The following is a 22,617-nucleotide window of genomic DNA, read 5'->3' on the forward strand; positions in this document are numbered from 1 at the left end:
GGCGGGCCCGGCCCGGCGGAGGTGACGCAGCGGAAGCAGCGCGGGCCGGGCGGGGCCGGGCGGAACCGCCATGGAGCTCAGCGAGATGCTCTACAACAAGTCCGAGTACATCGAGACGGTGCGGGCAGCGGGGAGCGGGGAGCCGGGGCTCGGGGAGGCCGCGGGGCAGAGCCGGGCTGGCCGGGGCGCTGCGGGGGCGGCGGGGCCCGGGAGAGCCGCCCTGACCGCCCGTTCTCCCCGCAGGCCTCCGGGAACAAGGTGAGCCGGCAGTCCGTGCTGTGCGGCAGCCAGAACATCGTCCTCAACGGCAAGGTGAGCGCCGGGCGGCGGCTGCCGTGTCCCCGCCCGGTCCCCCGTGCCCTGCCCGCTGTCCCGCAGCATCGCTGCCCTGCTGCCGGCAGCCCGTGCTGCTCTCACCCGCGGGACAGCGCGGTGCTGTTTCCTGCCTAAGCCTTGTAGCGGCGTGTTTTTGGTTTTATCAGTTTTGTGTATGTATTTGTTCCTTGTTTTATATTCTTTTTATAAGTTGTAATGGTTTGCCCCATGCCACCCATGTTCCACTCTTTTTGGTTTCACCCCAACCCCAGTTATGTGTCAGTCATAAGTTATCCAGCCCCTGGGTCTTGTCTGTCAGTTTGGGGTCTCTCCCAAAAGTCTGGAAAGTTCCAGTAAGGACCCCAAGTGATTGGGCAAGACTTCAGCTGTCTCCCCACCCGAGTTATTGATTTGTTACAATGTATGTCATTTACCTAAAGAGCCATACCCGCTTGGCCCCTGATTTGCCCCCAGTTAAACCCATCCCTGAGTTCCTCCTCCCAATAAAAGGTGTTGCATTGGGGGGTTTCCCGCTTTTTTTTCCCTCGCTTTCCCCCCCACGCTGCTTCTGCTGAGAGGTGTCTGCTGGGGCAGATCCCCCGATGAATAAAGCCAGCAGTTAACCCAGAACAGCCTCCTCTTTTTTCCTGCTGTTGTTGCTTCACTCCTTTGGGCAAACAAGAACTCACAGGGATCGGTGAGGTTCATCCTGCTACCAAGCCATACCCTTCACTGTTGAGGTGTCAGGGCTGGCCCAGGCAGAGACAAGACACCTCTTCAAAGCCTGGCTGTGTAATGCTCACTGGCATGGCCAGGAGCACAGCTGGTGGTTCCAACTCCCGGTACTTTGGCTTTGTTGTGACTTTTCTTTTGACTGAAAGAACCGTCCCTAAAGCAAGGTAATCCCGCTGGAGTGAACGGGCCTCGGCGTGGGTTTGTGTGATAACTGGCGCCGCAGTTAGCAGAGGGAGCTGGTTTACCTGTGTGTCCTTGTGCAGACAATAGTGATGAACGACTGCATCATCCGCGGGGACCTGGCCAACGTGCGGGTGGGCCGGCACTGTGTGGTGAAGAGCCGCAGCGTCATCAGGCCGCCCTTCAAGAAGTTCAGTAAAGGGTAAGAGCCCCCTTCCTTTAGGGAGATACCGGAAAATATCTGTCAGCTTGACTGAGTCTTGTGTTCCGAGAACTCTGTTCCTTTTGCAGCAGTTTGCAGAATGCATCTCTCAAGCCTGATTTTTCCTCAGGTGCTGAGCTGTGCCTTGAAGGTTGGTGTTACCGTCAGGCTGTTGGATGGAAAGGGATTGATTAGAATAGCAAAGTCAAGAGTGTGTTTCAGTTTTTGTGTGTTTATTCACAACATTTTCCTTCTTTGGGCCATCCTTTAGAGAGGAGAAACCTAGAAACTGTTCTGTCTGCCTTAGCACCAGATCCACATCTGTTAATCCAGGAGACTCCACAGGGTAATTTCGGGCCTGGCAGTGTCAGTTTGTTTGTTGGACACAAACAAATACTCTCCTGTTGCAGGGTGGCTTTCTTCCCTCTGCACATTGGTGACCACGTGTTCATAGAAGAGGACTGTGTTGTCAATGCGGCCCAGATCGGCTCCTATGTGCACATAGGCAAGAACTGTGTCATTGTGAGTGTTATTTCTGTATTTTCTGTAAACTCCTGGGTGCTGCTGAGGCCTTGTGACAACAGCTGAGAGATGTCTGCACCAGCTGGCTGGAGCAGCCTCACCTTCTCTGCGCTGTTCCTTCCTGCTCCTCTTCCTTCTCTGCAGGAAGCTGAACTTTCAGGTTTACTTTTCTGAGAACAGTGGGTTCAGCTGTTTCCACTGGCTGGAAAATCCTTCTCAGCAGTGTTGTCCCTGTGGCTAATGGGATTGCCCAGGGAATGCAGCCTGGCCACAGGGTACAAGTGGAATTGTGTTCCTGTGTAAATAAGACCAAATAGTCAAGGCTACTGTGTGCTGAGGGAAGGGCTTGGTGGTACTGCTTGATTTGGGTTTTTGATGCCAATTTGACGACTGACATGTTAATGTGCAGTAGTACCTGTGCTAGCTGAAAACAAGCATTTTTCCTCAAAAAGAAAAGTTAATTCTGTCAGGAGGAGCATTCAGTCAAGGTAAAGATTTATTCCTGTGATCTCTTATAAAGGATATGTTTTGAGCAATTAATCTTCTTGAAATTTAGGTAACATATCAGTAATAATAAGAAAACCTCATGTTTATAATGTTGTAAATAGAGACTTTTTCTGTTCTCTGTTTTAGGGACGTAGATGTGTTTTGAAAGACTGCTGCAAAATCTTAGACAATACAGTACTCCCTCCTGAAACTGTAGTTCCACCTTTCACTGTCTTCTCGGGCTGCCCAGGTATGCTCCCTTTATCTTCCCTGGCACAAAAGTGCAGATAACATAGATATTCTTATTTTAAATGGCATTTCTATAACAAAGGTGCCCATTAGCATTTAGTGCCTAAAAGTAAAGGTATCAGGCATTTGCTGCACTGAAAAGTAACAGTTTTAACCCGTGAAACTCCCTGTTTTAGTGCATGGTGCATAGGTGGTACACAATGACTGATGGCCATACTGTTGTTCTTCTTCCAGGACTCTTCTCTGGGGAGCTCCCGGAGTGCACCCAGGAACTCATGATTGACGTTACCAAGAGCTATTACCAGAAATTCTTGCCACTCACTCAGGTCTAGTAGCCCATTTCCCGTGTTCCAGGCACACAGGAGCGTTCTGGGGGTGGGAGAGGGGAGCTGTCCAGTGAGGCCAGAGCCCTGCTCTCTCCTGAGCACGTCTGTGCTGTGCCTCAGCACTGCTGGCCTGGCCAAGCAGTCCCTCGTGAAAGCTGCTGTGTCCTGTTCAAACTTTGTATGCTCATCCAGTGTACTCCATTCCACGTTGTCTGAGTTGTGCCACTGAATGTCCTGGAGATGGGAAAGCTGAAACACCTGCCTTGGGGCAGTGGCTGGGGAACGAGGCAGTGCTCTGCAGCCTCAGCCTGTCAGCTCGGTTCTGTCCTAACCCAAAGCCAGGTTTAGGTTTGCTAGGAGCAGTCTCCATCCCAGCAGGGCTGTTCTGAGTGTGCTCTGGGCACTTACCAGGGTTCATTAGACCCAGGCCTTTCCTTTGGCACAGTATTTGCTGCCCATGGGCCTGCATGCTGAGGTGCGTGGCCTCTTCATTTTCTCCCTGGAACTCTCTCCAGGGGTTCCTCACCCTGCTGTTTGCTTTAGGAATTTTGGGTGACACTGACACCTGTCTTTCTGGGCCTGACAGGATGTTTCTTAGCTTTTAGCTCCTGAAGCAGACTGACCTCAGTCCTGTGCTCTGACCCCTCAGGGCTAGTGTTCTTGGGGTCAGTACCCCTTCCTGAATATCCCAGACCTTAAAGAGCCAAAGGCCTTTGAAAAGAGGATTGCCATGTCACTCACAGAATTCAATGCTGCAGGAAGTGGGTAATTAAAAGTGAGAGAATGCTGCAACTGTCCCCATTTATTACCCACTGTCTATACTTGCAGAAGGCTCTTCAGTGCTTTTCTGCATTATGAAACTTAAGAATGACACTCAGACTTCTTAGAGAAAGAGTGAAGATTTCATTTTGGACACGTTGTAGAGCAGGAATAGTTCTTGTTGAGAGCAGCTCTGGAAGTTGGACGCATCTGATGCTTGTGACGAGTCTGCCTGCTCTGGTTGTGCTCTATTAAAGCTTAGCATAGTCCTGCTCTAGGTTTTAAACTGGGGCTCCTGCATGTTGTAGTGTAGCAGCTGGGGCCAGGACATGTAGTAGGTGTGTGGTAGGTGTGTGGCTGTGGATGAGCAGCCCTGGAGCCTCAGCTGATCTGTGTAGCAAATGCTGATACACCTTAATAGCAAATAGCTGTATGAGTACTAACATGTGTAGTAGCTGCTGTACATCACATATAAAACCAGTTTGTATTTTTACTGTACATAAATTAAAGCCTCTTCAGTTGTTCAAGTGACTCATGACTCTTCAAATCAAACTAGGTTGAGATTCCTGCTGTGCCTGGGCATGAGCCACAGTCCCTTGTTCTGTGACTGCTACAGGCTGTTCTGTCCTGTGCATTTAAAAAAGTGTAGAACAGTGTGAAAAAGCTGTTTTGTCCCTCTGAGGGGCCAGAGAAACCTCCCCTGTCACAGACTTGACAGGTTTGGCATGTCTTGTAAGATTTCCTGCAAGTCAGGAGTTTAGAGCATTGCTTTGCTCCAGGGTGTCCCTGGCAGTGTCTGGCAGGAGTGGGGTGTCTGTGCTGTGTTGCTGTGTTGTCACCTCAAAGTTTCAACACCACATTGTGTGTTTCACTGGGATCGCTTGATCAGCAGCTGCAGCAGCAGGGAGAGGAGTAGGAGCAGGGATATGAGTTTGGGAGTGGGATGGCAGCTGGAAAAGTCTGAGTGATGAATTTCCACAGTCACCTGAGAGCAGAGCTGTAGTGCATGAAGGGATTATGTCACTGCAGTTACATGTTTCTTGGTCTGCTCTTCCTTCTAGCTGTCTGAGCTGACTCTTCTGCCTTAATTAAAACCTCTTTTGTTGTCTCTGTTAAGGTGGCTTCTGCCAGGGCCTAAAACCAAGCCACCACTGAAGATCCCTAACACCCAGCACTGTTAACATTCCTTACACTGGCCACTTTCTCCTCCTGCCTCTGAAGCATCCCTCTGACCTGGGCTCACGTCTCCGCCTGTGCCAGTTCTGGGAAGATGGAGTGTCAGTGGGCTGCAGCATGGGGAGGCCCCGCTCTGCAGGCAGCCTTCCTTCCATCCAACGTGGTGCAGTAAAATGACACAGGAGGCTGTGCCTGTAGACAGAGGAGCTGCAGGAGTGGGGAAGCAAATCCTGCAGGGAGGGGAATGCCTTCTGTCAGGAATCTTGTACAAACACTGAGCACTAATACCCCCAAGTTGCTGTGTTGCTTCATTAATCCCCCTGTGTGCTTTGCTGGGCGTTGCTGACCAGGATGGGCAGGGTGTGCTGCTGGATGTGAGGGTATTCAGGGTCCCTGGGAGCACACCTCTCCCTGCCTGTGCCACTAGTCCAGCACTGATGGCTCAGGGTGAGGGGCTGTGTGGGAAGGTCTCTCAGTCACAGGTCAGTGGGACCGTGCCTGCTTTGTGGGGAGCAGAATCTCCCGAGATGCTCCAGTTCTGGTGGGAATGACACTGTGGCTGTGGTGACCTGCAGGGCTCTGTGTCTGTGTGCACTGGGCTCTCCAGGACACCCTGGCACAGATGACCCGTGCCTGTGGGTGAGGCTCGGCCAGGGGCATTGGCTCAACCACTGGGCAAAGTACAGTACGTGCTGGCCACTAACATCTGTTCTTTGTTAGCCAGGGCTGAAAGAAACAGCTTCTGCTGATGGGGAAAGGAGGCCAAACGATGTTCATTCCTCAGCCCATGGGACTGTGCATGCCAGGAACCAGAGAGCAGGCGCCTGGGCTGAGGTGCTGCTGCTGCTTCTGTGTGGTTTTGGGTTATTTTTCATTAGTGTTGGAGTTAAGGCTTGGGAACATCCCACGGTCATTTCTCCTGGCAAGTGGGGCCCAGGAGGCAACCCTGGGAGTGCTGCAGACCCTGGGGTGGGGGGCCTGGGGCAGGGGGTCTCAGCGGGCAGCGTGTCCGTGGGAAGAGGGGGCGGAGAGGTCAGGGACAGCCCCTCAGGACTGCCACACTGGCACTGAGGGGCAGCGGCGGTGCGGGTGTCTGCGCTATAAAAACCATCCCAAAGAACGGTTCTTCGGGAATCCCGCTGGGAACGGGCAGGACATGGAGGCCGCGGGGAGCGGGCGGTGCCGCCGCACTGCCTCTCCCGGGAAAACCCACGCCCGGTGCAAATCCCCGGGGAATGTCCTTGACGGAGCGCCTCGTGCCCGCGCTCGGGGGTCCCGCGGGGGCCGCGCTCGCCCCGGGCCTCGACAGCGAGAGCGCGCCTGGCGCGTGCCGGGGCCGGCGGGAGCGCGCGCGGCCCCCCCCGCCTCAACGGCCGCCGGCGCACGCGCACACCCGCGCGAGCCGCGGGGGCGTGTCCGAGCGCGCCCGGCCCCGCCCCCGCCGGTGCGCGTGTCCCTCTGCTCCCATGGTGCCCCGCGCGCCGCGTGGATTTTAAATCGTGCGGCCAATGGGGAGCGGCCGCGCGCGGTAACGGCCCCGGCGCCGCCTTTGAATCGCGGCCGGAGCCACCGAGCGAGCGAGTGAGGCCAGCTCCGCCCGGGCCCGCCGCTGCACCGGGACACGCACACTGCCCCACCGGGACAGGGACCGGCACCCGCCGCTGCTTCTGCACAGGCACCCGGCACCGGCTGCTTCCCCGGCTTCCCCACTACTGCATCGACGCCGGGACCCGCCGCTGCTTCGGTACCGGCACCGGGACCCGCCGCTCCCCCGGCACCCGCTGTTTCCGTTCAGGGAGCCGGGAGCCGGCGGTGCCCCAGCGCGGCTCGGCGCGGGCACGGCATGAGCGCGCCGGGCGGGAAGGCGGCGCGGCCGGCGGCTGCTCCGGTGCGGGCCGAGCCGGCCCGGGCGGCGGCGGCGGCGGCGGCGGCGGCGGGGAAGGAGGTGCCGAAGGTGCTGGTGGACCCGCGCACCCGGCGCAGCTTCGTGCGCGGGCGGTTCCTGGGCAAGGGCGGGTTCGCGCGGTGCTATGAGCTGGCCGAGGCCGAGAGCCGCGAGGTGTTCGCGGGGAAGGTGGTGCCCAAGTCGCTGCTGGTGAAGCCGCACCAGAAGGAGAAGATGTCCATGGAGATCGCCATCCACCGCAGCCTCTCCCACCGCCACGTCGTCGGCTTCCAGAGCTTCTTCGAGGACGACGACTTCGTCTACGTGGTGCTGGAGCTGTGTCGCCGCAGGGTGAGGGGCGGGGGGCGGGTGGCGGAGCGTCCCGGGTACTCCTGTCCCCTTCCCGCACCCCCGCCCCGGTACTGACCCACCGTCCCCGCAGTCGCTGCTGGAGCTGCACAAGCGGCGGAAGGCGCTGAGCGAGCCCGAGGTGCGCTACTACCTGCGCCAGACCATCCTGGGCTGCCAGTACCTGCACAGCCACCGCGTCATCCACCGCGACCTCAAGCTGGGCAACCTCTTCCTCAGCGACGACATGGAGGTGAAGATTGGTAAGTGGCAGGGACCCCAGCCCAGGGACCAGCCGGCCAGGGCACCTTGGTCATGTCCCATCTCCCGTCCCTCCAGGTGACTTTGGCCTGGCCACCAAGGTGGAGTATGACGGGGAGCGCAAGAAGACCCTGTGTGGGACACCCAACTACATTGCCCCAGAGGTGCTGGGCAAGAAGGGGCACAGCTTTGAGGTGGACATCTGGTCTATTGGCTGCATCATGTGAGTCAAATTTCCTTTCAGAGGCCACGGGGATGGGCAATTCCTGTGGTTCTGGTCTCCTTGACCCCTCTGAGCTTCTGTGTGATCCAAAGCTCCAGGTCACTGTCACCACAGTGCTGAGTCCTGCTGCCAGGCAGCTCCTGACCTTCCCTAACTGAAACTTTCCCTGCAGGGTGTTAGATCCCAGCTTCCCCTTCCAGGGGACAGGATCCAGGCACAGTACACATAGCTGTCAGTGTGTCTAATGCTGTGTTCCCTCTGCCAGGAAAGCCCCTGGGTGTGCTTAGGAAATGGTCACTTCTATGCACAATCTGAGTCGCTTTTGCAAAACTGACGCCCTTTTGTCTGGAAATGCCCAGGTACACTCTTCTGGTGGGGAAGCCGCCTTTTGAGACTTCTTGTCTAAAGGACACGTACATCCGGATCAAGAAGAACGAGTACACCATCCCCAAGGTATGCTGCTTCCCATACAGGATCTGTTCAGCTCACAGTGGTGCTTGGTCAGCCTCCTGCTGCAGCCTCTGTGTCTGGCACTCCGTGGGCTCTCACACAGCAGGGCAGGGGCTGTCAGTGCTGGGAGGGGCTGGTTCAGGCTGGGGTGGTGTGAACCTTGTGGGGAGCCAGCAGCCCCCTGCCCCCCGATCCAGCAAAAATCTGAGCTGGGCTGTTGGTGTGTGGAGGTAAATGAACATGGGCAAGTCCATGAGGGCTAGGCCAGGTCCCCAGCTGATCCCACTGCTGATGAGTTGGTGATGCTCAAGTCAGTTGACCTAAGGCTTTGGGTGCCATTAGGAGCCAGTTCTCTTTCCTACCCAATTCTGCTTTCCCAGGCTTGTGTCCTTCTTGCCTGATGCAGCACTAGAGCTCAGCTGCAAGCGGAGCTTCCCTGGACTGTAAACCCTGTTAATTTGTCACGAGAACACATTGTCCCCTGACCCATCTCTAAACTCCCCCTGTTTCTCAGCACATCAACCCCGTGGCCGCAAACCTCATCCAGAAGATGCTGAGGTCCGACCCTGCTGCCCGGCCCACCATCGATGAGCTGCTGAACGACGAGTTCTTCACCTCGGGGTACCTGCCCGGCCGCCTGCCCACCAGCTGCCTCACTATCGCTCCCCGCTTCTCCCTGGCCCCCAGTGGGATGGAGCTCAGCGGGAGGAAGCCGCTGACTGCGCTTAATAAAGGTAGGTGTGGTGCCCAGGAGAGGCTGGACAGAGCCTGCCTGGCCTCCAGCAGCATCCACAACCTTCAGTGTGCCTCCCTCACATCATCTCCTGGTCCTTGTGGAGAGTCAGAGCATTTGTGGGTGAGGGGGCTCTGCTTGCTCTGTCTGGGATGAAGCACTGTGTTGTTCACTTCAACTCTGTAATGGGCTCAAAGTGATGCCCAGGGAGTTCCACCAGAACGTGACGAAGACCTTCCTTCCCGTGCAGTGCCTGAGCACTGAACAGATTGCCTAGAGAGGGTGTGTGGAGTCTCCCTCACTAGAGATATTCCAGAATCCTCTGGACACTTCCTGTGCTCTGGAATTACCCTGCTGGAGCAGGGAAGTGGGACCACATGTCCCACCACGATCCCTTCCAACATGATTCGTTCTGTGTGTGAGGTGTTATCTACATGTAGGGTAGGCTGTAAGTCTGGTGCCTTTGGAAACCTCTCCCTGGTCACACCTCACTTTCTTCTCTCCCTGCCTAGGACTGGACAGCCCTGCACAGGAGCCCTTGGCAGACAAGGAGGAAGCAGCAGGGCTGCGGGAGGTGGGAGATGCTGTCAGTTGCCACTTGGCTGACATGTTGCAGCAGCTGACGGCAGTCAATGCAGCCAAGCCCTCCGAGAGAGTACCAGTGAGGCAAGGTGAGCCTGGGGCAGCTCATGGGCCTTGTGGGGTGCACAGGCTGTGGGAAATGTCTCCTAACAAGCTGCTTTCTTCTTGCAGAAGAAGCTGAGGACCCAGCCTGCATTCCTATCTTCTGGGTCAGCAAATGGGTGGACTACTCAGATAAATATGGACTCGGTAAATACTATGGGTGGCAATGCTTCAGGCTTTCCTGGTGTCTGGGGGGGCTGGGAGAAGGCTGGATTGGGGCATTTCCTTGGTCTGGGGTTTTAATCTCTGTATTCCTGTGTGTGTGCCAAAGACCACTGCCAGCAACCATACCAAATACCCTGGGAATCTAGAGCGTGGTCACTGACCACCAGTCCTGGCCACTCTAAGGTGGACAATGGTACCTGTGCATGAGGTGACCAAGCTCTCCCCTCTGCACGTAGTGTCAGCAGAGGCTGTTTCTGCAGCAGCTGATGCAATGAGGGGGGTGACCAATCCAGAGGTGGAAAGGTGCCATCCAGGCCTCCCCAGAGAGGAGGGACTTGGTGCTGTGGCTGTTAGGAAATCTCTGGGTGATAAACCATCTGCCTTGGTACTTCCCACTGCTGGTGGTCCCCCGAGATTGGAGGCCTTATGGGGTCCCTTCTGGGCAGGTTACCAGCTCTGTGACAACAGCGTTGGGGTTCTCTTCAATGACTCCACTCGTCTCATCATGTACAACGATGGGGACAACCTGCAGTACATTGAGCAGAACAACACCGAGTCTTACTTCAATGTGAGGTCCTACCCTTCTGCCCTCAACAAGAAGGTCAGTCCTGGGGAGAGGAGCCCTGGCTGGGGGGTGGTAAGACTCCTGCCAGCCTTAGGCTCTGAGGGCAGGGTGCGTTCCAGGGAGAAACATTTATGATCACAGGTCACTGGCACTCAGCAGGCTTCCTCTAGCTGGTGACACACTGTCCCAGGGACAGACACGAGCACCTCTAACTGCTGTCTGAGTCTCATTTATGAGAAGTTTCACAGAAATTTAAGTGCTCACATGACTTGCATATACCAAAGTATTCAACACAGTGAGTCTGATGTGTCACAGAGTTAACTTTGAGATTTCCACAAGTTTTTGCAGTGACACCTCAAGCTCTGAATGATGTAAGGAGGGTCTGGGACTGTTATGACAGTCTCTGTGATGCCCCCTGTGCCTGGGGTCACTCACAGCCCATCCCTTCTGCAGATAACACTACTGAAATACTTCCGGAATTACATGAGTGAGCACTTGCTGAAGGCGGGGGCAAACATCACGCCACGGGAAGGGGACGAGCTGGCCCGACTGCCCTACCTGAGCACGTGGTTCCGGACCCGCAGTGCCATCATCCTGCACCTCAGCAACGGCACTGTGCAGATCAACTTCTTCCAGGTGAGCCTCTTTGCAGGGCTCTGGCTCCAGCTGCACATGGTGCTGCTTGGATGGTGGCAGAAGGGGATGACCTGAGCCAAGGATTTGCCCAGGGAGCCCAGCACTGGGAACTGTCTGTGCTGGTACCCAAGGTCCCCAAACTCTCCTCACTTGTGAGGGGCCGTGCTCTGGAGCAGCAGGTTGGCCACTGTTGCTCTTTGCTGCACTCTGAAGGAATTCTACAGAGGGACCTCGTCACACGCTCTGGGTGCTGCCGAGATGGCTCATCCAGAGGAAATGCTGCCTCAAGCAGTGCGGTGCTCACTGCCCCTGTGTTCTGTCCCCTCAGGACCACACCAAGGTGATCCTGTGCCCTCTCATGGCTGCTGTCACGTACATAGATGAGAAACGGGACTTCTGCACGTACAAGCTGAGCCTGATCGAGGAGCACGGCTGCTGCCGGGAGCTGGCCAGCCGCCTGCGCTATGCCCGCACCATGGTGGAGAAGCTGCTCAGCTCCAAGTCAGGCTCCGGACGGATGAAAGCTTCCTCTTAGACCTTGTTCTTCTTCTGCTGGACTCAACATCTGTGCCAAACTGCCCAGCTGCGGAGGGACAGGGCTGGGAGCTGCCCTCACATGGCCGGGCTGGATTCCCACTCCTGGGTGTGCCACAAGGAAGCCCCTGCTGCTGTGGGAATGGTGTTGTTCATTCTGACTGGTGCCCAAAGGTTTCTTGCTTCCTGCTCCTAACAAAGTCTATTTTTTAATTCCCCACCTAGTCTGTTTTTCTAATTTCCCAAAGCCAAAAGCCCAGCTCCAGCCCAGCCCTCTCGTTTGAGGTGCCTGGGCCTGCTCTTGGGAGAGCAGAGCAGGGGGAGAGCAGAGCTGTCAGGTGAGGTGTCTGTGCATGGCTGTGCCCCTGCTCTGGGCTTCGTTTCCTCTGGTAGAAGCTCAGGTAAGGTATTGAACAAGCCCGGGGTGAGATTGTTCAATCAGCCTTTTAGTACTGAAACTCCATGAAACCTCAACTTTTGTATATTGCATAACTTGAATAAAAATTGTTTGACACAGCATCCCGGCTCTTTCACTTCCCTTTGCCTTGCTGGGAGGGGCAGCACTTCTCTGGCTTCCCCTGTGAATGAGGCATCCTCTTACCTTTACTGACAGCCCTGGGCTGGGCTTGCCTCTTCCTTGGCTCCATGACTAATTATGGCTTAAGTATCAGCACAAGTTCTCTTAGGTCTTATCTTGTAGGAGCCCACCTCTGTGTTGTTCCCCTACCACTGCTCCCTGCCAGCAGCTAGAGGTGCTCTCAGGCCACTTTAAGCAGGACAAGCTTTTTAGTTTTTATTTTTTAATTTTTATAACATTTTGTATAAATATATTCTGGTACAAATCCTGTTACTAGTGTAACGAAATCCCACACCCCAGTACGCACAGGAATCAGACTGTACAAAATTATTGCTGTTCCACAGAGGAACTTTGCTGTGGGGCTCTCTGTGCCTGTGGGCTCACAGGGAACACATGCCCATGGGATGCCATGAACCAGAGCACCCATGGGACACTGGCCTGGGCACCAGGAGAGACTGGGGGAGCTGCAGCCATAGGCCTGTCTTTGAGGGAGAGGAATTCCCTCCTTTGTGCCCAGAGACAACTGTTCCGGGGCTGCTGTGCCACCTGCCCAGGGGCTCAGGCCTGGCAGAGGTTCAGGCTGCTGGGGACCCTAAGGGACAAACCCTCGTTCTGAGCCCAGCTGAGCTCCACACTGGTGTGGGGGCTGTGCCCTCACCGCCCCAATGCCATGGGCAGGTCCCAGCTCCAGGGTGGCTGAGCACAGCTAAGGACTCAGCTCCAGTGGCAAGACTGGGGGCCTGGTCCTGGTCACAGCTCAAGGGGCTGTGTCCCCAGGCCACTGGCACAGGAGAGAACACATGGGACAAAGCTTCCTGTCCCTGGTGCATGTCCCCCTGGGCCCCATGACAGCTTGAGGGCATTGCTGTGGCAGTCCCTGGGAAAACACAACATGTTTTCCTTTCTTCTCCAAGTACTATGTCCACCTGAGATGTCTGTTTTCTGACCCAAATGCCTTCACACCTGAGTCTGACTGTGAGTGTTTGTAAAGGTGGTTGCCCAGAGGGTCCCTCAGGAAACCACAGGTGAGAGCACGGTGCCGCCCTGTGCCCCCTGTACCTGCTGAGCACCCCCAGCCCTGGCAGAAGGACACCGGGAGAGGGTCTGGGCGGGGAGCAGCGGCCGTGGCAGCTGTGGTACCCCCCGGGCATATCCCGTGGCCGCTCAGGCGCCGTCGCCCCTCAGTCCGTGGCAGTAGTAGGGGCGGAAGATGCGCTCGTGGGCGCAGACCCGCATGGCCCCGTGCGTGTGCAGCAGCAGCCGCGGGAAGCGAGAGGTGAAGTACTGCACGAAGCCCTCGGGGACACAGCCCAGCGCCACCCGCACGTCGGCCGGCAGCTCGTGGTAGTGGTGCTTCTGCAGGAGAGAGGGTGAGGTGAGAGGGGACGGGGACAGGGGAGGTGACAGGACCGCGGGGCAGCTGGGTGGCCGTACCTTGTTCCTCATGGCCCGCAGCAGGTCACGCACTGACCCCCCCTTGTAGGTGCGGAACTTCCTCAGGTCTGGGGGCAGCAGGAGAGACACGGAGTGAGGTGGGGCACAGCCGGGGCGAGGGGCTGCCACAGCCTCTGTAGTGCAAACCCCAGCCTTGCTCCACTGTGGCCTCCCGAGGAAGGGCTGCCAGCTTTACCTGCCCTGCTTTTCAGCTCCTGGGCACAAGCAGGTGCCTTCTGGCCAGTAAAAGCATCAGCCCTTGGAGCCCCAGTCCCTACCTGCTTCACTGGACCCAGTGATGGGCCTGGCCCCTCCATGCTCACCCATCTGCAGTGGGAGGGAGATGTGCATCCTCCAGTTGGTCCTCACCACCGCCCGTGCCCCCGATTCCAGGGCTGAGACGATGGGCCCCTCGGCTGGCTCCTTCTCCACACGGTCACTGACATCCTGTGTGCCCAAGAGTGGGGACAGGGTGGGTATGGCACTGCCTTTGCCCTGCATGAGGTGGGACAGAGACCCAGGGACCCTGCAGCCCTCCTAAGAGCAGCTCACAATGAGCATGTTGACCACAATGCAGCAGCTGGAGCACATTTTTCAGTGCACACCTGCGTTCACTGCCGGGGGACAGCACAGGCTCACCTGGAAGAACTGCAGCTGCTTCTCCTGACTCCAGAAAAAGGGATGCACAAGGACCACAGGGGCTGAGGGCCGGCGCTGGGGCTCGGAGCTGATCATCGCCACAATCAGTTCCCTTGCAACGAGTTTGTCTGGGGGTGAAACAACAAAACAGCAGAGAACTCACCCCTGCTCCAGGACTGGGAGCTGCCCCTCAGCCCAAAACCTCCCCGTGGTGCTGTGGCACTGGGGAAGGGCCTCACCATGAGCCTCCTCCTGCAGGCAGCTCAGCTGGTAGGAGCCCGCCAGGATGTTGGCCTGGCGCCGCAGGCTGTCCCCAAAGGGGTGCTGCCCCCCCGACACCACGTAGTAGAAGACACACCCGGCTGAGAAGATATCCACAGCACTGGTCTGCAAAACACAGGGCATGTGGGACCCTCAGGCAAAGGGTGGGAAACCTTTACCTCCACTTTTCTACCCTTTTATGTGAACAGTTGGTTGTTGGCTGCAGAGCTGCTGGAAAATGCATCCCATGGGGCTCCTGCTCTGTGGTCAGGGAGCCCCAGCACCCAAGGTCCCTAACAGAGAAGGGGTTTCCAGAGGCACAACCAGAATTCAAGACTCCACAGCCCAAAGGACAAACAGTAGCTGCTGCTGTCCCACCAGCATGAGCTCCAGCACTGCTTTGCCCAGGATCAGTACAGCAGCTGCTTCCAGTGGGAATGAGATTCCCAGTTCTGAAGAGAGGAGAAGTGTGACCCTGGCAGGAACCCACAGCCCCTCCAACCCCTGTGCTGAACACAGCTGGGCACTGCCCCCAAGGGCAGGGGCATGGGGACAGTCCTGACAAGGAGCACAGTGTCTGTGTCTGGGCTGGCTCTGCCTCATGGAGCTCTCAACTGTGCACCCCAGCAGTGTCACCTGAGGCCACTGCCAGCATAGGAGACACAGTTATAATGGGCCCAAGGAGCACCGGGGGCAGGGGAGGCCACGGCTCACTGACAGGGTTCTCCTTGGGCGCCTCCTGCAGCACCTCGGGCGCGATCCAGCCCTCAGTGCCGGGGATCCCGGAGCGGAGGCTGAAGCTCTGCCGTCCTCCCTGAAGCTTCTTGCAGAGGCCAAAGTCGGAGATGACGGCGCGGATCTGCCCGTGGCGATTCGGGACAGAGATGAGGATGTTACAGGGCTTCAGGTCACGGTGCACTGGAAGTGAGAGTGTGTGGTGTCACCTGGCAGGGCTGGAGCAAACAGGGCTCTGCCACAGCCCCACGTGCTACCGAGCCCCACAGCTACTGCCCAAACGCCACAGCACAGCTGAGGAGGGGCTGGAGAGGGGGCTGCTGGCCCTTACCGATGCTGAGGGAGTGGAGGTGGGCCAGCCCGGACATGGTCTGGCGCAGCACAGACACCGGGTCCAGCCCACGGCGGTCAAAGCTGGGGCTCTCCACATACTGCAACCACACAGAGGGAGAGGAGCTAAGCCTCATTTACCAGGCAAGGGCAAGCTGGCTGGAAAGACACCAGCATATGGTGGGTGTTGGAGAACAGCCCCTACAGAGGCTGTGTGTGCTCAAGGCTCGTGTTCCTGGGGCCCCGGGGCTCACCTCCTGCAGCGTGGCGGAGCACAGCTCGATGGCGATGTAGTGGAACTGCCGGTCCCTCTCCGTGCAGAAGTAGCGCACCACGTGCGGGTGCTCGTCCGATTCCCGGAGCAGCTGCACCTCCCGGTCCAGCAGGTGAACGCACTCAGGCAGGAGTCGTTTCACAGCCACACTGCGGCCCTCGAACTGCCCCCTGTGCAGAGCCCCGGAGTGTCTGTGTGGGCACAGCCCAGCCACGCTCCTGCAGCACCCACCTCAGCACAGAGCACTCTGCTGTGACCCCCAAAGCCTGGCCACATCCCCGAGCACAAGGTGTTCTCATAAGTCCCTGAACCAGTGGCCACCATGCTGTCACCCACCTGAAGACGAAGGTTCCTCCAGCTCCATGACCCAGCACATCTTTGGGGTTAAAAGAAACTTTCCCAACTACAACCAGGCCTGGTTCTGCATCTGCAAGGGAGAGAAGAAAGCAGTCTTCCAGCCTCCAAGCATTAGTTCTGTATGGAGGATACCTCTATTCATCTGGCCATTTCTTGGGCCCTACTCTTATGTAGCCTATGCTTATCCGGCACCTCCTCCCATCCCAGGTGGGCTGCAGCCCTCTCATCTGTGAGCATCCCTGTGCCTGCTCTGGGTGCTGGCATCGCTGGAGAGAAGCCCCTACAGCCTGCCCACTCCCCCTGCACCCACCTTCAGCAGCCATTGGAACAGCTGGCTCTGGGCTGATCGTCCCATTGGCCGGGTCCTTCAGGGAGGCTGAGGGGCTGGAGCTCTGTGAGAGCTCTGATGCACTTCCCCGGCTCAGCCCCAGCTCCCTGGGCTCCTCAGGGATGCCCTCCCTGGAGATTCGGCCTGAGCGCAGCATCTCCTGCTGCTGCTGCAGGAGCTGTATCTGCTGCTCCAGCTGCTGCTGCTGGGCCACATGCTGCCGCTGCAGTTTCTGGAACACAAACCATGGGAATACTCAGCTCCATGCCTGGAGCCACGCTGGGGCATTGGCTCTGCTGTCCCTCTCCCTGCACCACCACCACTCACTGTGAGCATCAGGACCAGGATTCCCCCGCCCAGCAGAGTCGTGCCAACACCAGCCATCACCAGGTCCCAGGTGCCAGACTCGGGATACACCTCCACCTGCTCCCCCGGTGTGGGGTCTGGCTGGAGCTGCCCCTCGCTGCGGACAGCTGGCTCCTCCGGGCTGCTCAGGGCCAGGAACTGCAACACACACCCAAGGCTGGGTGACACAAGAGGCACAGACTGCAGGGAACTTGGGTTTGGGACTTCCTTGCTGTCCTATCCCATGCTGGGGACCCACTGCCCATCCCAAGCAGCACGGACCCTTCAGTGACCCAGCACCCCTCAGCACCCACATCGTCGAACATGGTCCTGGAGGGAGGAGCCCTGGGGATGATGGTTTCTGTGGTTTTCCTCAGGTTCTCTGGGAAGGCTCGCAGCATCGTGGTATGGACCACGGGAGGCAGCTCATGGTGCCCTGTGGCAGGAGGGGAACAGAGACAACTCTCAGTTCACCTCTTGGTTTCAGCACCCATCCCTTGCCAGCAGCCCTGGCTCTCCTGGAGCAGGGGGGCTGCTTCTCATGGGACTCTCAGAAGCCCTGCTTCAAAGGGTCCCACACAGGGTACCTGGCAGTCACTCCTGGGGAGGGGACAAGGATGGGCAGAAAGCCCGAGGTGACTTAGTCTTAATCCCATTCATCCCACTGGGCAGAGCAGGTTGGGCTATTGCCCCTAAAGCACAGCAGCAGCTCAGGCTGCTCCCTGCCAGGCACCGTCTGGGAGCCAGGACATGGGTAAGTCTGTGCCTACCACGGATCCACACCTATGAGGAGCCACTGGTTGTGAAGTGAGGTGATGCTGCCCTGCGGGTACTTGACGTTGGTGCTGGGCGTGATCTCACACTCCCCGGACTCCCTCATGGTCACGTCATCCGTAGTGGGGCCGTCGATCCTGGCCAGGGTGATGCCCTGGGGCTGGGGACGTGGCAGCTCATGGGGCACGGCGTGGCTGGAGGTGCCCGTGGTGGCTCAGCCCTGACCCCAGGGTGGTGGGGACACTCAGAGGGGACACTCACCACCAGCGCCACACTGCCGTGCACCAGGGACGTCATGGCGTAGAAACTGGCAGCGTGCTTTCCCACGTAGAGCGCCGGCCTGCGGGGCAAGGACAGACATCACCTTCCATCCCTCATGGAGAGGGGTGGCCAAGCAGGGGGGACAGGAATGCCACCGGCTGCCACCGCTCAGGAACCACATACAGCAGCTGGGTCTTGGTGGCGGCAAAGTCCTTGACGGACTGGTAGCTCCACTTGAGGACGTGGATGTCCTGGGACTGGAAGGTCAGGTAGCGCAGGGTCTCCATGGCCAGGTTGAGGTGGGGGAGGCGGCGCAGGCTGTCCTGGTGCCACAGGTAGATGCCGACCACAGGTGAGCCGTAGTTCTGTGCCCACAGCACCTCCCCGCTCTCCTTGTCCAGGGTCACCACCAGCCCGTCCCCACTTGAGGCCAAATGTGCCATTTCTGGAGAGAGCAAGAGGGATGAGAGATGCAGCAGCTGGGCTGTGTCTCCTCTGGTCACTCTCAGTTCTGCCACTGGCCATGGGCTGCTGCCTGTTCTCCCCAGCAATGGGCTCAGCTGAGACCCGCTGGCCCTGGCACTGTCACCCCTGGCCCCTGCACAGTCCTGTGAGCACTGTGGGCTGTGTGCCACGACTGCCATGGCTCCTGTGGCTGCTGCAGTTGCACTCACTGTATTGGTAGGACTCCTCGCATAGCGGGGCCGAGTATTCGGAGAAGGTGGCATTCCAGCGCAGCTCCCGTGACTTGGTGTCATACATGGTGATGACGTACTCTGGGGACAGGAGCAGGGCACAAGGTCACCTCCAGCGCCCCATTCCTGGCACCAGGTGGTCGATGGGGGCACGGGACTGGCTTACGGGTCCGTCCGATGTAGAGCAAGGGGCTGGATGGGCACAGACCATCCCAGGCCTCTGTTGAGAGGGTGGTCTGCTTCTCCCCTGACTTGGGGTCCACAATGAACCACGTGTCCTGCTTCTTCCCTGAAGGAAGGAGGAAAATGCTTTCTTTGTAAGCCCCCACAGCCCTGCCTGTCCCCAGGAGCTCCAGCTGAGCCCCTGCCTGAGCCCCCCACAGCCCCAGGAGCCCCCGATACCGGTGTAGAGCACTCCATCCGAGCTGCGGCACGGCGAGGACTGCACCAGCTCTGGGATGGTGAACGGCAGCTTCTGCAACACAGAGCAGAGCAGGGGCAGGGCCAGAGTCACCTCTCCAGCCCAGGGCACCCCAGGAGGTCACAGCATGCCCACAGCCCCACAGCCCTACTGACCATCAAGCCTTCTTTGTTCTTTCCTCCCAGGATATACAGGCTGCCATCATTGGGGTCTGGAAGGAACGCTGGCCTGGGAAGGAGGAGAGAAGGATAAAACATCAGCTACCCCCTGCCCTGGGCACCTCCAAGGACACAAGAGTGGCTACACTGCAGAATCCCCTTTAACAGTTTGCTCCAGGGTGAGTCACTGTATATGACCTTTCCTGGACACCTGCAGCACTGGATTTGGCAGGAGAAAATTTCCACTCTGGTCAGTCACAGGACTCCCCACAGCCACCCAGTGCCCACCCACCAGGCTGGTGGATGCCCTGCCTGTCTCAAGGAGCTCTTGCTGTCCTGCCTGCCCCTGAGCTTTCAGGGGGATTTCCCTCTATTTCTCTCCATGCTAGTGTGTGTAGTCAAGCTGAGAGCTCCTCTGCTCAGCAGCAGAGGCCAGGTCTCCTTCATCACCATGTGCCAAGTGCCAGCACCAGGTCAGGGTAAGGTGATGCCATGGTATGGGCTGGGCATTTCATTCCTCTGTGGTTCCCCTTTCCTGCTGCTGCTCCATCAGTTTTCAGGGAGCTTCTCGAACTGCCCAGCTGCCTGTGGGGATGACTCACTCTGCCACATACACCGGCACCTGCAGAATGGGATCTGAAACAGAGAGTGAGAAGCCACATCAGTAGCGCTCCTGTGAGTGGGACAGCACAACACCACTGTTTACCCAGTGTGGCAGTACCACCCAGCTCAGCCACGCAGCTAGTTCGCCTTTCAGACCGAAAGAAACACCAATGGCAGATGCTCATCCACACTCAGCTGTGCCTGGGGCTGGGGCTGAGGCTGGCAGTGCACCCCAGGGCTGGAGGCACTGGCAGCCCAGAGCACATCCAGCAAGAGCCAGCTCAGGGGAGCATTCCTAAACCCCAAACATGCTCCAGGAGCCAGGCTGTAAGCAAATTCCCCCCCCAGTCACTACTCACCATCCTTCAGGGTCCACTTGATGTCCCCTGTGCTCTTGCTGACGGCGTGGAGGTTCCCATCCAGTGTGGAGATGAAGAGCAGTGTTTCTGGGACAGTCACAGCACCGCCTTTGAGGCTCTAGGACAGACACACCGTTCTCAAGAGCTCAGCCAGACTTGGGAACAATCCCCCAGCCCAGGTCCTCTGCACAGCTCAGCTCCTGAAGCAGCTGCACCCTCAGTGACCAGCATCACCCACACCTACAGCCCCTGGCTCTGCAGCACTGCTCACATCCCACCAGAGCCATCCTGGGGCTGGAGCAGCCTTCCTTCTCCCTCCTCTCCCTGGAATGAGTTTTTCCACAGGTGGGATGAACTGCAGTGTGGCTGTTCCCAGTCACAACCCTGGATGCCTTTCTAAAGGTGACAAGAGCAGCCCAACCATCGGCTCCTTCCAGAAACAAACGAGTCTGGTGACTTTTCATGCCAGAGAAGTGATGATTGCTTGCCCAGGCCTTCAGAGCTGCAGGTTTCAGCTACCTGACATTGAGGAAGTAATTGCAAATTCACCTGGGAAGAGGAGTTGCTGCTTCCACGTACGGCATCTGCATAGCGAGCGCCAGCTCAGCCAGTGCCACATACACCAGCCTCACCCTGTCAGCAAACAGGGATGGGCAAACACCACAGGACCCACATGGCTCTGGCAGTTCCTGAGCCCCTGGCTGGCCACAGATTAGCATGAGAGGCCCAAGGACAGCCCTAGAGCCCAGGCCCTCCATAGTCCCCTTGCTGTTCCAGGAGCCTGAGCTGGCAGAGCTGTCCCAGGGGCCTGCCCAGGCTGTGGAGCAGGGACCAGTCAGCAGCCTGTGCCCAGGCAGTGCCTACATGTGAGTCTGAGACCATTTGCAGAGCAGAACCTGACAGCACAAGACTGGCTGTGGCACAACAGGGCCAGGAGATTCCTTCAGCTACAACAAAGCACAGGAGCATACACGACCTCCCTCACAATGCATCTCACACCAACCTCTACATGTCCAGCCCAGTTCTTTTATTTACACTTCTTTTTGCTTAGTTTTCAGGTGAGGTCAGAGGGAGTTTCTCTGCTCTGGCTTTGCCTAGAGGACACAGTGGGGCGGGCAGGGAAGGGGACTGCTCCCCACCATGGCTGCTCCAGCCCCTATGGCCATGCAAGCAGGATTGCTGCTGGCTGGGGACACGCCAGGCTGGCAGACCCAGGGCTTTTGCAGCGTGACCACCTGCCCGGGGGAAACTGAGACTGCCGAGCCCCCGCAGCTGTCAGGGCTCTCCACTTCCCCTCTGATGCTCTGGGGTTTTTTCCATCTCTTCTGCTAGTGTTTTGGTGCCAGGGCACTCGGGTAAAGGCCAGGCTGCCTGGCCTGCTCCCCATAAACCGCCACCGGCAGAACTGGGAGCACTGGATGCCTGAGAGCTGCCACCCTTCCCCTGGACCCAGCCCCAGTTGCCCCAGCAGTCGTTCTGGCCAGCCCAGAAGTGTGGCTGTTGCCGTGGGCAGTTCCCAGGAGCTGTGCTTTTCCGAGGTTCCCCCCACAGCACTCCGGGGTCGGCAGTGATGCCGCCGGGGCCGAGCTCTGCCGTGGGCTCGGGGCACACTCGCTGCCCCAGGGATGGATAGAGAGGGACGGTCAGGCACAGACAGGAACTCGGCGCCAGCATCCCCTGCTTCCTCCTCTGAAGCAGCTCTATCCGTGTAACCCAAAGCCACCCTGGCACGCTGCCTATCCGCTTGGACCGCCACCAGCTGCAGGAGCCGGATCCGGGTCCCAAGGCGCCTCCCTGACAGGGAGCACCTCCCTGCAGCAGCTCCGCGGGCAGGACCGGGCGGGAAGGGGCCGAGGGCACCCCGGGAAGGGGACTCCACTCCCGGCCACAGCCAGGCCCAGGGGCGAGGATGGAGAACAATTCCGCCCCGGGTGCCGCAGGGCCCTGGCCCGGGTGACAGCCCGGCTGTCCCATCGCACGGCGACCGACGCCACTGCCCTACGGCCGCGGGACGCCCCGGCAGCATCGCGGGCACCACGGCCCCCTCACCCACAGCACGGACAGCCTGTGGGTGTCCCCCGCACCGCCGGCCCGGCCCGAGGGGCGGCTGCAGCCCCGCTCAGCGCTGTCACCGGGGCCGCTCCCGCAGCACCTGCCCCGAGCGCGGGGAGCCGCCACAGCCAGGGACCGAGCGCCGTGTGCCGGAGCCCTCCCGCAGGACGGCGAGCGCGGGCTCACACCGGGGACCCCACGGGCACCGCACTGTCCCCCCCCGGACCCTTCCCCGCGCTGTCCCCTCCCGTCCCACCCCCGCGCAGCCCCCGCTCCCCGCGGCGGCCGTACCTGTGCCGGGGGCGGCGGCAGCAGCAGCAGGACCAGCGGCAGGAGCGGCGGCGGCAGCCCCCGGAGCCCCCGCGGGCGCGGCACGGCGGAGCCGCCCATGTCCCGGCCAGGCCAGGCCGGGCCGGGCCGCGCCGTGCGGCCGCCGTGAGTCAGCGGGGCCGGGGCGGGTCCCGGAGGCGGCTCCCGCCCCCCCGCGCTCCGCACACGCACCCCGACCCCGCGGGCCCATCGGCCTCCCCGCCCCGCGTCCCCGCCGCTTCCCCAGCGCTGTGCGCCGCGGGAGGAGCCG

General features: G+C 58.8%; 3 protein-coding genes across 3 annotated transcripts; 2 read left to right on the forward strand and 1 right to left on the reverse strand.

Moving 5' to 3' along the window:
- The first annotated feature begins 34 nt into the window (after window positions 1-34).
- On the forward strand, window positions 35-5,236 carry DCTN5 (dynactin subunit 5). The gene is made up of 7 exons (XM_083872481.1): window positions 35-118; window positions 244-312; window positions 1,314-1,432; window positions 1,843-1,954; window positions 2,588-2,690; window positions 2,924-3,015; window positions 4,892-5,236. The coding sequence occupies exons 1-7, from the start codon at window positions 71-73 to the stop codon at window positions 4,910-4,912; spliced, it is 564 nt and encodes a 187-aa protein (XP_083728607.1). The 5' UTR covers window positions 35-70; the 3' UTR covers window positions 4,913-5,236.
- Window positions 5,237-6,793: 1,557 nt separating this feature from the next.
- PLK1 (polo like kinase 1) lies at window positions 6,794-11,813 on the forward strand (the record flags this gene model as incomplete). Its single annotated transcript, XM_083872141.1, has 10 exons — window positions 6,794-7,186; window positions 7,278-7,446; window positions 7,523-7,667; window positions 8,027-8,120; window positions 8,632-8,851; window positions 9,363-9,521; window positions 9,604-9,681; window positions 10,146-10,300; window positions 10,718-10,900; window positions 11,229-11,813. 10 exons carry the CDS (start codon window positions 6,794-6,796, stop codon window positions 11,433-11,435), a joined length of 1,803 nt encoding a protein of 600 aa, XP_083728267.1. The 3' UTR covers window positions 11,436-11,813.
- Window positions 11,814-12,391: 578 nt separating this feature from the next.
- On the reverse strand, window positions 12,392-22,438 carry ERN2 (endoplasmic reticulum to nucleus signaling 2). The gene is made up of 22 exons (XM_083872181.1): window positions 22,329-22,438; window positions 19,986-20,103; window positions 19,626-19,659; window positions 19,021-19,093; window positions 18,847-18,919; window positions 18,611-18,733; window positions 18,424-18,525; window positions 17,933-18,194; window positions 17,750-17,828; window positions 17,498-17,648; window positions 17,029-17,150; window positions 16,697-16,873; window positions 16,352-16,601; window positions 16,021-16,111; window positions 15,665-15,854; window positions 15,412-15,511; window positions 15,064-15,263; window positions 14,324-14,471; window positions 14,085-14,212; window positions 13,769-13,892; window positions 13,446-13,513; window positions 12,392-13,367 (listed from the first exon to the last, which is right to left on the reverse strand). Exons 1-22 carry the CDS (start codon window positions 22,425-22,427, stop codon window positions 13,176-13,178), a joined length of 2,904 nt encoding a protein of 967 aa, XP_083728307.1. The 5' UTR covers window positions 22,428-22,438; the 3' UTR covers window positions 12,392-13,175.
- Window positions 22,439-22,617: the final 179 nt, after the last annotated feature.

The sequence above is a fragment of the Zosterops lateralis genome (genome assembly GCF_965231275.1).
Source record: "Zosterops lateralis genome assembly, chromosome: 15".
Lineage (NCBI taxonomy): Eukaryota > Metazoa > Chordata > Aves > Passeriformes > Zosteropidae > Zosterops > Zosterops lateralis.